At 36.1% G+C, this 17,775-nt stretch overlaps 1 protein-coding gene across 12 annotated transcripts in view; it reads left to right on the plus strand.

Annotated features, from left to right (window-relative positions):
- The window catches only part of ADAMTS6 (ADAM metallopeptidase with thrombospondin type 1 motif 6), a 279,209-nt gene that overhangs the window by 232,490 nt on the left and 28,944 nt on the right, over positions 1-17,775 (plus strand). For 6 of the 12 annotated variants that reach the window (XM_082457107.1, XM_082457108.1, XM_082457103.1 and 3 more), the window contains 3 exons: positions 2,276-2,321; positions 2,415-2,544; positions 9,947-10,151. In XM_082457107.1, coding sequence (XP_082313233.1) covers positions 2,276-2,321; positions 2,415-2,544; positions 9,947-10,151 — 381 coding nt within the window. Of the gene's footprint in view, positions 1-2,275; positions 2,327-2,414; positions 2,545-9,946; positions 10,197-17,775 lie in introns of those variants that run through there. The other 6 variants (XR_014262243.1, XM_082457111.1, XM_082457112.1 and 3 more) reach the window with 3 other exon arrangements.

The raw sequence follows: 17,775 nt of genomic DNA on the forward strand, positions 1-17,775 counted from the left end.
AAATCAAATGTAAATCTTACCTCTAATAACTAATATCTCATCTGTGATTCAGAGGCCTTGCTTTTATATTAAAGGCTACTTTTAAAAACTAATGTCATTATAACCAAACAACATTTCTAAGATTTTTAAAGGAAGTAGAATTTTATCTTAACCTGTAGAAACTAAATTGATGTTTCTGCCACTGATATAAAACAATATCAGTTCCATTTTGTAGTGTTGGAAATGTTTATCCTCCCTCAGAATAATAAAATAAAAATAAAAAGTTTATCCTTTTCTGAAAAACAACCGAGATACTAGCTTGAATGCCAACTTCCTTATTGCAAGTTTAATCATATTTTTTTAGTTATTAAATGTATTTATAAAAGTTGGCTGAAGTTGTAAATCCTTTGTGTAAGTGGATGTTTTGAGTCTCCCCCCTCCAAGTATAATCATATTTGAATGGTTATTTAAAAAAATAACCATGCTAACCTATAAAAACAGTCCCCTGCTCCTCCTGATAGGAGCAAGTATTGAACCCAGGTAGATGGCTATTCTGAGCCACTGTGGCAGTGGGTGTTGAATCCTATGACTAATAATAGAGATTTTTGTCCAGGTGAATCACATGGACTTAGTTATCTGCCCACTGGAATGACACAATGAGGAGATATGTGGTGAATACTGTGGAACATCTGTGAATGGGTCAAAGCTATGCCTGATGTGAATCATTCTTCCCTCAAAAATCTAAAGTTTAATAGTTAAAAAATTCCAAACTGTTGTCACATAAACTGAGATATTTGGCCTATTCAAGGGGTTGGGATGGAATGAACACAGCACATACTCTGAGACATTTTGCAAGTAAGTTGTTTGGCTATATTTTAAACCCCTAAATTTAGGAAAACCAAAAAACTTGATCAGTAAGAGCCTTGGGTCACTGCAAGTAATAAAATATACCTTCTTCATCTGCTCACCACCATCATGGAGGCTATGGGACTTAATGGTTTTCTCCATCAAGGAAAGAGATTTCCCTATCTTTAAATTCAAAGTGCTTAGTTAGAAGTGTGCAAAACATGATGACTGAGGTACTCCCACCTGCAGACGTCCCAGGATGTTTAAAGGACCTTGGGGAAGCATTTGGTGCGTAGCTCTTTAGGTGACAGTTTCCTTCACTGAATGGTCCTGTTTCACATTGATTTACCTAATTTGGGGTCAAGCTCTTTTCTTTAGGGCACTACTAAAAGCAACTGAGGAAAAAAAAAAAGAAAAACTGAAGGTTTGTGTGGGGCTAGGTAGGTATGAAGCTGTAGTTGCTTGGATACTGCTAATGCTGCTTTTATAACTGGTTCTAGGTAATTTAGCCTACTGGGTTATAGAGATGGGGTGGGTGAGTAGGGGGATAGCTTAGTTTGTGCTTTTATTTTCAATTCTGGGAGTAAGCTGCTACCTCTATAGGATCTGGAACATTTAACATTGTCTTGTAGATTGACTTTTCTCTGAGACCTTGATACACCTATCTTTGCTTCTTTTGATTCCTCCACACTGAAGAGAAAATGAATCTGCATAAAGTCTATTCACCAGGCATGTTTACAGATAAGAGTGTGTTTGTGTGTGTCTTCGTATTTTGTGAAATGTGAGCAAGGTGTGGTGGATATCTTTGCCAATAAATAATAAACATATATTTAGAATTTTACAAATTTTATGAGAATATTTTTAGCTGTGGCAAACAGGCTACATAGACCAATTTTTAAGAATGAGATAAGTATTTTGTAAGTTAATATTTGATGGAATATGTGTATATCTGTTTGCCAGTGGTGTAATCAACAAGGGCCGACTCTATCAAAGCAAACAGATTACTGATGGGTTGCAGTCCAAAGAGGCTCACTGCAGTCTTTAAATTCTAGACTTTGTGGGCTTTCAGAGAAATAAATCTGTAAATGCAAGGGGAAAAAATGAAATGTGTGAATGTTACGTGTTCCTAACAAAGACTAAATTGATTGGATTTGTCCTACAAAATATTAAAAAGTAAATTTGTCCCTAATGTTTTGTTTTTACATAGATATACGACCATTGTTTTGCACTGAAATGTATATTCATACATTTTATCTGATGATATTTTGGGAAAATAAAGTTTCTTTTTTTAAAGGAAAGCATGAAGAAGAATATACAAATGGGAATACTAATTGTTTAAAATTACCAATAGTTTCTTTTCTGAACTTGAAAACAGTTATGTTTCTAAATATGAGAACAATAATTTTGCCTAAATTTGCAATATAATGACCAGGTCTTCTCTCCTTTTTAGAGGAGCAGTCAAGTGTTTCTGGAACAGATAAGACAGCAGCGATCCAGTGAGGTTGATTCCCCACAGAGGAAAGCTATGCATACCTAACTTACTGGAAGGTAAACTACTCTTCAATTAATGATGTCCTCCTTTTCTCAAGGTGTCCAAAGACAGGAGGTGGTCTGTAAAAGGTTGGACGACAACTCCATTGTCCAGAACAATTACTGTGACCCTGATAGTAAGCCACCTGAAAATCAAAGAACCTGCAACACTGAGCCCTGCCCACCAGAGTAAGTAAGAGAAAGAAGTGAGAATTATTTTCTTCAAGTGCAAAGAGAAAAACATTAGATATTCTTATTTGGAAACATACATTCATACGATATAAATAAATTAGGCTGAGAAAAGGGGGTAAAACATCACAGAGGGTGGAATTTTGATTCCTGTTTATCCACAGGACTTAGTAATTAACCCCTTTAAAGCAGGAACTTCAATAGGTTGATCCTGGCATAGTGCTGGCAATTGTCATATTTCATTAATTCTAAAGCACATATCATTTGCATTTTAACATCTCTGAAATTAGATTCATTTTGCAATTGATGGTATCTTACAATAATAATCGGCATTATTTTTCTTTAATGGTCCCTAAAATAATGGTATCTTAGATCCAGTAAAATATAGTAGATTGGCGTGCAGTCCTATCTTTTCCAGATATTTATCCTAAAGGCTTAAAGACTTTTTAAATGGTTTAGAAATATTCTGTAGTGGAGTATCAGTGCTTTAATTTGCTGACCCAGTTTTAAGTTCTGTCATCCTAAGGCATCCTGTCTTCTGAGTGTAGAGTACAGGCCTAGAGGTGTATTTTAGTCCCTTTCTGTTGATTAATGTAGCAATTACAACTCACTGTAAAGGGAGGCACAAGAAGAGAGCCCATCCATCTTAATGATGACTTTTAAAAAATTTAAACTTAAAAATATGAGACCTGCTATCAGTGGGCCACACTGTATAATCTGTAGGAACAGAAAGGTTTCTTGTTTGAGCAAAAGGCAATAATTATGTGAAAAAGGACAGAGATGCTGAGTTAATCCTGAAAATACTGATCTTTGTAAGGATTTTGCCTGATTGACAATGGCAAGACAAAATATGTGTGAATGGCATTTCATTCTTGTTTGAGAAATCAGAGTAACCATTATCCCCCAGATTAGCTAATTATCCCAACATGAAATTGATAAAGAAAACGAGAGTAGGCAAATGAGATTATGTATTCCAAGCTCCCTAGAACTGGAGAGGAAAGCTCTATAATGAAGTAATCCTTTTTCTAAAAGTGGAGTCACAAAAATCTGGGACTTACAATGGATAAAGAATGCAGGTCCCTAATATGGTTAAAGCAAGATTCATTTCTTGATATTTGTTCCAAAATAATAATGCCTTTGAACTTTCAATATCCAAAGTCAGTGTCTGCCTGAATGTTTTAATCTTAAAGGGAAATACTCACTCCTAGTCTCTTGAAAAGGTTTAGGGCAGTGGCTACCAAATAAGGAACACAGAATCTAGGGTGATAGAAGTTTTTATTCTAAGACTTTTAAAATTTCATGTCTCTTCTTTTTCAAATGTGATCACCATGTAACTAACTCCTTAAAAGCCAGACATGAGAAAGTATAGAAATACAACCTATGATATGTATTACAAAGACAAGATATTTGTTTTTATATTTTCCTTTCTTCTGCTAATTATTTTTATAAATTTATCTCAAGAGAAACTGAAAAGCTATATAAAACAAAGTGATGCTCAAAAACCACAAGATATTTTTTGACGTTTCCAATAACTTAAGCATATTTTCATATAATTGTGAGCCTCAACCCAGTAAGTTAATTCCCCGACACCCAGTACTTTAAGTATTATGTTTGTCATGATCAGCCATTTAAGGCATCTGAGTGGGCCTGGTCACACCTGTTCTATTTTGGCCTCAGCTTTTTTATTTGTTTAAGTTCAAATGCTATTCAAACATCCTTTGAGATTTCAGTGGTTGGTCATTTCATTCCATATATCATGTGCTTGGATATTACATGGGAGTTTTTTTTTTTTAACATTTTAAGGATAATTGACGTATTGGAATTAACCTACGCAATTAAAATTGTTTCATGTTTCCCTTCCTTTTGCAGTTCGGAAATAAAAAGTTACTTCTTAACTTTTTTTTGTTGTTTGGAGGTAAGAAAATGGAATTTGAAAAAGATAGAAAATTTAGACAGACAGTTTTCTTTGTTGGAAAGAGCTAATGATACATATTTAAAATATTTCTCTTTTATCAGTCCAGTTTTTCTTAGTTCCTTTTTAATTTCTTCTTTATTCCTTTAATTCAGACGATGAAAAAGGAAATCTTAATTATTCAGAATGGTTGTCATATGTAATAAGATTCCCAGTAGACATTGGTATTATAGAGATAAGGCTCACTGAAAAACTACTGAATTCAGTAAGACTTTAAATGAGTGTGGAAGAGAGAAGGTTTTTCAGATGACAATGTGATAATCATATTTGGTTTTTGTCATACATATTAAAGCATAAAATTTTTTAAATGCAGATAAGTAGAAAGAAGAAACTAAAAAACCACAATACTTGTAAGACCACTGTTAATATTTTGATCTATATATTTCATCTTTTTCTATGTCTACATAGGCACATGTATATAAAAAATGGAATTATATTTATGATGCTTTGTAGTCAGTTCTCAACATATTGAACATTATGTTGTTCTGAACATTAAACATCATCTACAACATTTAGTAGATATGTCATTATTTATTTAAATTGATTTCCCACTGTTGAACAATTTTGTCTGGGTTCTAGCTTTTGATCTCTTTCTATTCCACAGCATTAACCATTTTTGCTACTAAAATTTTGCTCTCTATAATTATGCCCTTATGCTAAATGAATAGGAATAAAATTTCTGGTTCAAATGGAATTATATTTTACTCTTTGAGACACACTGTCAAATTGCTCTCTAGAAAGAATGTATGAATGTATATTCCCACCAACAGTACGTATATGACTGTCATTTTCCTGAACTGAACAACACCGGGTATTATTTTAAAAACAATCTTTAACTATTTTATAGGGAAGAAAAACGCTTGATATCTAATTGCTATTTTATTTTTTGTGCTAGAATTGCTGGTGAAGCTGAACACTTAAAAATTATGTTCAGTGGCCATTTGTATTACTTCTTTTTTGCTTTTCCTCTTCATGGCCTGACCCATTTTTCTATTGAAGTGTTTATCATTTTGTTATTGATTTGTATGAACTCAATGTATTAAGAATATTAACTATTTTAGACATATTTTTTCCTAGTTTGTTATATATTTCCCATATTACTTATGGTGTTATGATCTATTTTTACTTATAAAATTTTTTAAATACTATGTAGGAAAACTGTCAAACTTTTATTTCTTTCATTGGTATAATGTTATGAAGGCCTTACCCACTTTATGATTATACTTTCAAAGTTTTTTTTTAAGGTAAACTCTATCTGAAATATATTTGCCTGCTTTGAGGAAAGGATCTATATTTATTTTCAAATATTATTGTTTTCCCAATACCATTAATTTAAAATCCTAAATGGTATTTTTTAATCAGAAATTATCTAATGAAATATTTTAAATGTCCTTTAGTCATATTGGAAACTTTATAAGTAGAGTATGGAAAAATAGAGGGCAGTAAGGTTTATCCTTGTTCTGCATAAAGAAAATACAGGGGACTAGGAAGAATAGACAAAAGAGGCATTGGTAAAGAAATAATAATAATAGTGTTTATTTGGAGGACCTTGAAAGGCCAGAGGAAGCCTTGCTGGGAAAAAGTAATGTGGTCAGAACAGCAACTCTTTCATGAGAAAAAGAATAGTAGTCAAGATGGTGAGGTGACTAGGGATAGGAAAAAAACAAGAATTCTAGAGGCATTGAATGAAGATGGTAGGATTCATGACATAGGCAGAAATAGTTAGGAAAAGGAAAAGGGAGGAGTTGATGTTAAAGAGCATGACTGATAGGAAGCTAGTGCCCCACTGTAAGAAAAGGAAGTAATGTTGAGTTGGAATCCAAAGAGAAAGGCCAAGAGTTCAGTTTTGACCATGCTGTCTTTTAATAGCAAGAATATTTGTATATATGACCTCATGTGAAGAGTCTTTGGATACTGAATATAATTCCTGTATGTTACTGTGATTTTTAAATTTGCAAAAATCAGAAAGGTAAAAACAATGGAGTACAGTACATTGTGATAATACTGTGACCAAGAATTAAAAGACATTTTTTTAAGCAACTGCGATATGGAAGGCACTGTGCCTTAGGAAATGGTTCCTTTTCCTAAGGACAATCTAATTGGGCAAATACATATAAAAATATCTATAGTACAAGGCAAAATATGTTAAGTACAGTAAGAGTTATAAGCAAAAGGGCCAAAGGGTGGTCAGACTGGAGAGAGATTTTTACCCAGGGGCTAGGTTTTCTTTAATAGTATCTTTTTATTTTGAGTCATTGCACCTCACCCCATGGACAACTATAATCTGTTATTTTAAGTTTAGAAAAAGATCATCAGAGTCCTCTATAAAACTCCAAAATGTAAGGCCTGGGAAGAATCATAGAAATCATATAAGTCAACTCCCATCATCTCATTCTCTTCCCCCAATATTATTGTTTGTCCTCTTAAGGTACAGATAATGTAGATCAGATTACACACAGGCTGCATCAAGCCACTCATTTCAGACACTCAAACATGAATCCCACTAACTGTATACCTTCTTCACCCTGGTGAGGATGAAGACAATTTTATCACTGGGTCTTCAGCTCAGAAAGAAATAGCCCCAGTATTATTCAGATTATAATAATTCAGCAATTGATAGTCTCAGAGAGAATTTTTGTGCTCATATTTTACCACTGAAACTAGAGGATGAAAAAAGAGAAATAGGGAGAATGTCATCAGAGGGTCAAATACATGGAGAATGAAGATGAAGGAAGCAGTCTGTCTTTCACTGGACAGGAGAGTGGTGAAACTGGGACTAATAGATGCAGTGGTAAAATTGCAAAACTATTTAAATAACTGGATGGTGATTTAATCCTTTAGAGAGGCATGGGAAGGGATGATTTGGTGAGCAATAAAGACGCAACAGGGACTGAATGTGAAACCTGAAATCAGAGTTAAAGTCAGAAGGAAAATTGGAAGCGTAGTTAATATTTTTACTTTCATACATTCTGAGTTAAATGCTAGAGTGATACATCTAGGTTAAAAGATGGTTGGCAATAAAAGAGAGGACGAAGAATAAAAAGGCGGAGGTGGCCCTGGCCTCATGCACCAAAAAAAACAGCAACACCTCCTGAATCACTGCTGTTACTCTGGGCACCTGTGTTTAATTTGAAGGCCTCCATCCCTCTTACATTATGAGACCTAATGAGATCATGGCTGGAGATGGTATGACTGAACTTTTTGTGGCTGAGTTATACACATTGCTGTTTTATCCCCTAATCTTGGTGATGAAATCACTGCTGCGAATTGAATCAGAGTTTCACTATGGCTGGCATGTAAGTTATTATTCTCAATACACATTTTCCTCTTTACCAAAAATGGTACTAACAACTTAGGATCCTGTTCATCTGCGGAAAATAAAACGGAAAGAATATGAAAATCACTTTAAATCTCCTCGGAAAATGACTTAGAAAAAAAATGTTAATGTCAGATTTTTTAAATTCAGGATTAAATTGTCATTCTATAAATAAGTCTTATGTTGAAAATTATAAAACTTTTGACAAAATATATTTTTAAGTTTGAGAAACTGGTTAATTATGATATTTCTAAATGCTGGTTTCCCTCTGTAAGTAAAGATAATAAAAATAATAATAAACAAAGGCCATTGTGGCTTATTTGGCTGAGTGTAGGCTCAAATTTAGGATACTAGTACTCTGACTTCACTAAGGTATTATCTTCCACATACAAAACTGGCACACATGAGCTAAGTTCATGAAAAGAGGTGAAATTTATTCTTAAACTTTAATACTCTTCCCTCTGGTTACTCTCCTACTAAGAGCATGAGCATATCCATTTAGGATATACGTGTGATTTATAAGCACAGATGGGAGAAAATGTCTTCTGACCTCATGCTTGTGATCTAGATCTATTATTTGGCAGTGTTATAAATGAAATCCAGTGGATATCAATTGATGGGGGATCTAGTCCTACCTCCATCATTGCACTTTTCATGATTTTGGAGAACTGTTTTCCTAACACTGGGTCTTACTTTCTTCTATAAAACAAAGCACAGTGCTTTGAGCATAGTAGGCATTCAGCATATATTCATTACATTAAATACAATAATATATCAGTCAGGACTCTGGTTGGAAATAACACAACTTCAACTTTGGCTAGCTTCTGCGCTTAAGAGGATTTATTGGTTTATATAACAAAGCTGAGGGAAGCGTAAGAGTGGACCTAGCTTCAGGAATGGCTGGAATCAAGCACTCAAATACCTGCAGGACTCTCTAGCTCCTCTGCATTCTTTCAGGTCAGCTAATTCCACTTGACAGGGGACATGGCCATCATCAGCTCTTATATCTTTATACACCTTTCTGACCAGAAAGGAAAGCGTCCCTTTTGCTTTGATTGGGATCATGATTCATACCCTTGGACCAATTAATGTGCCCAAAAGAGTGAGTCCTGCAGAAATACTACACACACACACACACCTGAAATTGTATATATGAAAGTTCATTGATGACTTTAGGAGTGGTATACCTACAAATATGAGATATGTTCATTTATTAAGACACTTCTGTTTCTTCCCACATTAGCTGTGTAGAAGCTGTTTTTAAGAGTAAAGGGGTCAAAGCAAAGGATCTCCATGTTTTCACAGAGCTGGCTCAGGGCTCTGCTCTTACTGCAGAGTTTTTAGGACTCCCAAGTCTTCTGGATGGATACCTGGGCCATCTCTTCCCCTGTAAGGACAATAAAGACGTCTGTCTTATGCAGAGCGTGACATCCATTTCTGGGAATCAGAAAACAAATCCCTAGCTCCTGTAGTGTGGTTTTATCACAAAGTCCTCAATTGAGGGAGAACCTGCCTCAATGTAATAATAAAAATGGCTACTGTTTCTTGTTTGTTGTGTGTTAGACACTGTTAGAAGCTCCTGAGACCCTATTACTAGCATATCTTCTCTTGTTCATGTTCAGTATGTCAAGGTGATAGTCTGAAATTAGCCATAGTGAAGTATTTATACCACAAAAACTGGCAAATGCAACAAATCAGGATTCCATCCCTCCGATGAGGAACCAGTTGTTACCATTTACCAGCACATGGCTTGGAGCTTCATATGTTACCTTGCTTAATCATCAGGACAATCTCATGATTGATATTGTTATCCTTGTTTTAGAAATTAATAAAAAAGGACAAAAAGAAGTTTAAAAACACATAATGCATTGCTTGTTTGAACCTGGGTTCTGCCTGCTCCAAAGCCCATGCACTGTGCTCTAGAAGGCAGCCGACAGTGGGTTATCTTTTCCTTAGCAGTTCTTCCATTTGTCATTTGTCACATCAGCTGACACTGAAATGTTAGCTCTTCTGAGAAGAGGAGGTAGTCCACTGAGAAAATGCCTTCACTCTGCTGAAATCTCTGGCTGCACTGAGGGAATGCTTTTCTGTGTTTCTTCCACTTCTTGTTGCAGGTGGTTCATTGGGGACTGGTTGGAATGTAGCAAGACTTGTGACGGTGGGATGCGCACAAGGGCAGTGCTCTGCATCAGGAAGATTGGACCTTCTGAGGAGGAGACACTGGACTACAGTGGTTGTTTAACACACCGGCCTATTGAAAAAGAGCCCTGCAACAACCAGTCATGTCCACCGCAGTGGGTGGCTTTGGACTGGTCAGAAGTAAGGAAATCTGAGTCTGTATGTTTTGAGATGTCTTAGCTATCAATACCAAAGCATTTAATATTAAGGACAGCTGAGCATGTGAGCACCTTAGAACTCAACAAGTAAGGGCTGCATAACTCTGAATTTGGCCATGTTATATTTTTTTTGCTGCTTGCCAGGAAGTAAAGGTTTTTGGAGTAAGGAAAATCAATGAGAAACTAGTCATCAATTTAATTAAAAAACAAGCCTGAAGTGAATTTGAGAGAATATTATAAGTGGGTTTTCTTCTTTGTTGCTATTCTTGAACAGCATTATAGGCTCAGAATTAGTGATGTATTATATCTTTTTTTCCAAGTAATGTTCCAGCCTAACCATATAACTCTTACATATGAGTTTAATTTATCATCACATGTTATATATCTATATATATTTTAATTGCTTCTGGGGAAGAAACATGGAGTTGAGGGTTATAACATATCAAAAAGTCAAATTCAGATTTTATCATTACCTCCACTTATATGATCATTGAGGAAGATCTGACTAAGATAATGTTTTTCTGGCATACATGTATATATAAAAAGTCTTATATAATCCCGAGGCCTCAGAAAAATGGTCTTATGAAAAATGAGGTAAGAGGTAGAGTTAATTCTTGACTCTTCATCCTGCATGAGACATATACATATATACATGGTACCATTCTCTACATTTCCTAAAGAAGAAATGAATCCTTCTGTAGTGTTGGTTAATGTTAGAAAGAATGAGTATCTGGCTATATAACTAAAGGTCATTTTTCTAAGTTAGCAAAACAGGATGCATTTCCTGCTGGAAACATTGTGGTACTTGCTTTAGGTATTTCCTGTAGACCTCATAAGTTTGTCAAAAAATAAACAACAAAAAAAATTAAACATTGTTCTTTAGGAACCTCTGGATGTAACTTTTCTCCCTGTGAATCTTACTGCTTGAGTGGCCTTATTTTGCTAGAGGCACAGGGCTAAAGGAGAGACCTGTGTTTAAGATGGTACATGGAAATGGAGATTCTGACCGGTTGTGGTTATCTGTGGAATCTTTGGCAGAAGTTGGGAGTGTTCTTCCAAGTTTCCTGGCCATAGTCCAGCTTCAGTAATTACATTCTGCCTACCTGACTTTTATTTGTGTTTCAATCAAATGTAGAGATATTCTCAGTATTATTCAGTGGTTATGGAAAACAGTATGAACTCTTCTGTTCCCTAACAGTGGGTGGATTAACTCCTACATTCATTTGGAAGATAAAATCCAGTGATAAAGAAGAGACATTTTACAGAATTGTACACGTTAGTAGTTATTTTACTTGCAAGTCAGTGCCCAAGACCCTTATAGAAGCTCATAAATAGTCTTTGATAATAATGGCAACGTTGTTATTGGAAAATCCTAATGGGAGACCTGATAATTGGCTGCAACATTTTTAGGGTTTCAGGCCAAGTCAGTAAGTATAACTGGGTGCTTTCTAACCACACTGGGATAGGAGCTATGGAGAATTCAGAAGAATCTCATGAACTTGGGAAAATAAGAAATATCCATGAAGCAGCTAGAGAATAACATAAGACAGTGTTTAACAAAATGGTGGATTGTGAGGTATAAATGTATAAGTGATACAGAAATTCAGAGCTGAGAAGGTCAGAATAGCCTGGAGTAAGCTCAGAAGGCTTTTTAGTTGATGGGGGTTGAACTGAATGTTGTAGGAGTGTAAGATTTGAAGTAGGGAAGAGAACAAGAAACTGGAGAAGTATTCCTGATAAGAGAAACAACTGAACAGAAACACAAGGATCATGTGGTGAAAGTAGAGTGGGAGAAAAGGATTTGTTTTAAAGAATAAATGGAAGATAAAATTGAATAAAGTAGTGATAGGTAACAAGAAGGCTTGAATACAGAACTTTATACCATATCATCTTTCTACAAAAAGTGGAGAAAACTCAACAAGTTCAAAAACAGAAACTAGAAAAAACTTCTGCTGATCGCTAAAAGGCCAAAATCTTCTCATGTGCAGACTCACTTCACATTGGTCTCTGGACCTACATTTTTCTGTATCATTATATTTTTAACATAAAACACCAAATATAATCACCTTAAGGAATAGATTATGTATATTACTGTATGTTTCCATTTCCAAATACCATTTTAAGATTTTCTTCCTAACTCAACTTCATACAGGTTGTAGTTACCCTACTTTTAGCATTTTGCTTCTCATCTACCCAGTCTTAGAAGTGGCTTGCTCAAATGGCTTTGCAAGGCTGTTAGGTACTCCTGGAAGCTGCCTGGAGAAATATATTTAAGTTAAGGGGACTTTTAATCACATTTCTGCTATCTTCTTTTTTTTTTTTTTTTAGAAATTCACGTTCTTTTATTTATTTATTTATGACTGTGTTGAGTCTTCGTTTCTGCGCGAGGGCTCTCTCCAGCTGCGGCAAGCGGGGACCACTCTTCATCGCGGTGCGCGGGCCTCTCACCATCGCGGCCTCTCTTGTTGCGGAGCACAGGCTCCAGACGCGCAGGCTCAGTAACTGTGGCTCACGGGCCCAGTTGCTCCGTGGCATGTGGGATCTTCCCAGACCAGGGATCGAACCCGTGTCCCCTGCATTGGCAGGCAGATTCTCAACCACTGCGCCACCAGGGAAGCCCTGCTATCTTCTTTAAGATAGCTGAGTCAAAGCTTAGGGGAGAGAAGTGGAGCTGGGGGCATAGAGTACACATGTTGGGACTATCACTTCCAAAAAAACCAAAAAATAGTGCCTGTTGTCTCTCCACAGACAACACAGGAAAACTATTCTGGGGTAAGCATGAGTCAGGAAATCCTGCCATTGCCGTCTCAAAGATCCTAGCTGAACATCATCTATACCATTATCTTCATCCTTTGTTCAGGAGGAAAGAGATGATTTTTGTCCCCATTCAGTCTCTCCTGTTTATTTTCCAAAGGAGAGGGTGCACTCTCACGCTTCCATTTCCCTTTACCATAAAACCTACCTCTTCTCTAGATAAGTTAAAAATAAGTAAAAGTAAATAGCATTAAGTGAAAAAAAATGTCTGAGTAGCCATGGAGAACAAAGTGAGAACAAGGAACCTGTTCTTCTCAGAGGAATGTAACATCTCCCACTAATGAAAAGAGGAGGTCCCAGCAGAAGAGCAGGCAGTGTTCAACCTCTTTCACTTAACTTTTGCAAAGATATTTCACACAATATCTTTTTCACACGCCCATGAAAACTTCCCTCCTCTTTCTGCCCCCTTCCCGATTCCAAATATCAGCTGTCTGAGCTCTGCTAATCACAAGAGTGAGGTTCAACTGGTGAAAACATGTTGCAGTAAGAGGAATGTACCCTCTGACCTTTTTCTTTTCTTTGCCGGCCGCTCTAATGTAAAATTTCCATTGTTGCAAAGCCAAGAACCGTTTTCATTTTCCCCATCGGTGAAACCCACCCAGTGCTTATGGCAAAAAAAAAAAAAAAAAAAAAATTTAAGCCAAATTACCTTGGTGGAAAATGGCTCTTCTGCAGTCTTTTGTGAAACTAATGAAGCCATGGCTTTCCCATTTCCTACAATTTAGCCTCACTCCTGGGATCTCCCATGCTATGTTGGACTTAAATGGCTGTCTGTTTTTGCCCTCTCTTGGCATGTGACTCTTAAAGTGTTGCTGTGAACTGTGAATGGGCTCCAGCAATCCTTAGCCATTCTTTTGATGTATAGGAATGGTTTCTTTTGACTCCCACAGAGTACCCATTGAAAAAGTTCTGTTTTTTGTACTTATTCTTGGACAAATAGATGACTGGCATCATACTCAATTGACTTGATGGGATGTACATTTAGGTAGCATTACTTAAGAAGGATGGGGTGGGGGGAGTCTTCCTACGGAGGCACTGTTCTTTGTTTTAGTAGATACTTGTGCTGTCACCTTGTTTACTCCTAGGTTCTACTCTGATGCCATAACTAAGTAAATTAAGCCCACCTCTCCAGAGAGAATTCAGTCTAACCCCCAAATGTTAATGTTTCTATCCTTTACAAGTGAGAGCCAAATTATTTTCCCTGGTGTGGTTTCAAATGTTTTTTCTGCAAAATATGTTTTTGCTTCTTAATCATAGACTGTTGAACTGAAGTATAAATGTATCTCTCATAAAAATCACCTCCTGTATCCCACTGAGATGAGAACAAAAAACAAATGGTCTGGTCAGATTTTAAATAATTGTAAGATTCTGATTATATGAATAAAAGAAGAAAAAAAGATATTTATCTGCAATGAGGAGAAATAGTGAGAGAAGTAATTTTACTAAAGAATCATTTTCCACTGAATTATCTTCCACCCAGCTACCTAATGGTTTATTACGAGAAGGAATTGAATGGATTTTGATATTTATAACTAGACTTTAGTCTAAAAAAATGACGTTTTATTACTAAGTATTCAATTTCTAATTATTTCTAATGAATTTTACTGCATACTCAAAAAGTGTGCAAAAAATAATACCCTTTACATGGGTATAGACTAATGATTATCTCTGAAACATGCTCTGAATCATTTATGATTAATTTAATGCCTATTAATCATATACATAATTGTGGTTACATCTTGCTTTTCTAGGATTTCGTATTTTTTTAGGTAGTTAAATAAAACTGAGGCTGTCAGGTAGATAAACATATTTATTTATCAGAAGGCTAGAGAGGCAAAGATGAAATGTAAGCTAAATAAAGCAGAGGGAAGAAGCAAAAATAAGAACAAGCTGAGGGATGTCTCTGCTTGAACACCTCTGACATAAGGTCAGAAGAATTTGCAGGATAGAGTTCTACTTAAAACGAAGTTGGTCTAAATGGCATCCCTGTGCCTTTACTATTTTTTACAAGCAATTTTTAAACATTTAATTTTACAGTCACCCTCTAGAAGTGCAATATTTGCAGAGACCAGAGTTGAGATTCCGTCTATAGACATGTAATATTTGTGGCTAGATCTGCAGGGCTCAGGGCTGGTATATTCATTGAATCCGAATGTAGTTTTCAGTCATTCACTATTTTGAGAATCCAGTTGATTATCGCTACTTCCAGTGCTATAGGATAGAATATCTGTGACTTACTTAGTGGAGCTTGGGCTATAATTTTCTTAATTATTTCTTGCCTCAATAGAAGATGTCATATGTTAAGCTTTGCGTATAACTTCACATTGTCCCACAGAGGGTTTGTGTCTTTGTACATTTATCTTTCAGAGCATTATCTTTTTCAGAGCTGCCATCTGAATTTATCTGTACTTCTCAGTACTTCAGTTTCCCACTAGTAAAATTGGTGTGAAAACAGCACTTCGTGAGGTTTCCATGAAGATTAGGTAGATTGTGACATGCAAAGGACTTAGAATGCTGCTTGACACTTAATAAATTTCAGTGTTGCTTTTTCTTTTTATTCTTCTCCCTGTTATCGTCAATCTTATTTGTTTTTTTGTCTTTGATTCCCTGGGGACTTCTCAGACACAGATGAATGAATTGTCTGTCTTTGCATTGTCTGCCTCCCAGAACTGTAAGCAGGACTTTGGCATAGGCTCTTAGGAAAGACCGCTAGATGTTACTGCAGTCTTCAAATAATAGCAGAAGCTTCTTGCTACTGGAAAAGGATATTAGAATAAGCGAGAGACCTATGTCCTAGGCTTTAATTAATTTTTATATTGAAGTGGAGTTGGTTAACAATGCTGTGCCAATCTCTGCTGTACAGCAAAGTGACTCAGTTATACACAGACAGACATTTTTTTGTCCCAGGCTTTAATATACATACATATGCTTTTAAAATGCGAAGAGGGAAGGGGAATGGCACAAGTGCCTTTTTCAGTAAATTTTCCCAATATAGAAAATTAATCATAGCCTCAAAATACTAAAACTGAATACTAAATACTAAACTGAATTCCCTGTACATCCTAGGTGTTTCTGCCTCTGTCTCTTAAAGTCTGAAATACCCTTCCATCCTCTTGTACTTTATCTCATTTATTTTTATAATAATTAATACTTCTTATGTATTCTCAAGACTTTGTTTCTGCCAATGCTAGGAGCTAAAGTATAGATCAGAAGGCTTAGGATTTAGTTCCAGCTCTACCACTTGCTGTCTGCCTAACCTCGATTAAGTTGCTTAAGCTTTCCTGTAACAAGACTCAAAAACTTATATGAGAATAATGTATGGAAAGTATTTTGTGAACTGTGAAGCTCTAATGGAATATAAGGTAGTGGTGTTATCATTATCAGTAATAATATTAAGCATTAAGAGAGTGACAGAAATCCTCTAAGGCTGTGTCTTCTAACACTGGTGGACGGTGGAAGAGACTTGGTGAGAAGTCAAGAGGACCAGACACAAGTGGGACAAGCTCAAGAGACTCTAATCAGGGCTTTATTCATTCTACAGAATGCATGATTGCAAGATAGGGTTGCGTGTCTTGGTTTCTTGATATATAAAGTGACAGGGTTGTTTAGAGGACTAAATGAGATAATATGTGCAAAGTATGTGGTGTAGTGTCTATCATGCACTCAGTAGGTGGTAACGTTAGGTCTGTCATTTAAACACTGCATGACTTTGTACCAATCACTTACTCTAGGTTGCTTCTTCATTTTAAAAACAGAATAATAATTGTCATCTCACAGGATTTTTGTGAAGACTGTGTGAATTACAGCGCTTAGCACAGCACTTGCTATCTAGAGTGTTTATTAATTGGCAGCTGCTATCAATATTATCATTACTAATAGCAGCAGTAGTCATAGTAGTAGCAGCAGCAGCATTAGCTTTGTGCCTGGCGCTGGGCTGGCACTAGGAATACTGCACCTTGTTTAGTAGGGAGAGGTGAATCTGAAGAGGTAAGCAGAGCCTTCCTATCAGTGTATAGTAAGCATATTTAAAGAGTTTGAATTTTTATCTTGAAGACCACTGAAGGATTTTTTTTAAAAATCAGAGCAGAATATAACTGGATGTGTGCTTTAGAGAGTGGATTGGAGTGAGGCAAGAGCAAGAAACAGGAGACCCGTTAGAAAGCCATTGCAATGTTACATGTAGGAAATGATGTTTGTCTGTAGTAAGGTTAGTGGCAGCGGAGACAAAGAGAAATCAACAGATGTGAGAGAGATTTACGACTTAGATTAATAGAACCTAGTGACTGAGTTATATGGGTAGAGTGAGGCAGCAGCTAGAAATAAGGATGTTGATTTGGCTGTGAAAGATAATAACAGGGATCGGGAATTTCTCTCTTGATTTCTAAATCCCTAACTAAAACCTTTTTGGGAACCATATTGGAAAGAACTGGATGTTATTCTCCTTCAAAATGCATCTTAATGTAATGTTTTCTAAGTTGGAGGAAATGCACTCTGTTACCACACTCATTGTGATAAAGAGTGTTCATGAGATCCTTGATTTACACCTGAAAGAATTTTAATATTTTTCTTTCTTTCTATGACATGAACCAGGTTCAAGGATTACCCCTGACAGAGCCACTCAGGGGTGTGTACATTGTTCATGAAGACATTCCCATCCCACAACTAGTACATGTTGATTTACCTAAAAGTAAATCAAAACCGTCATCTTCCCAAATAAAGGAGGGTATATATTTATAGAGTGCTTTCTCAAAACCCTCTGCTGGATCCTGAGGATGAGGGTGAGGTTGTGTACG

The sequence above is a fragment of the Balaenoptera physalus genome (assembly GCF_965194825.1).
Source record: "Balaenoptera physalus genome assembly, chromosome: 3".
In the NCBI taxonomy this organism is placed as follows: Eukaryota; Metazoa; Chordata; class Mammalia; order Artiodactyla; family Balaenopteridae; genus Balaenoptera; species Balaenoptera physalus.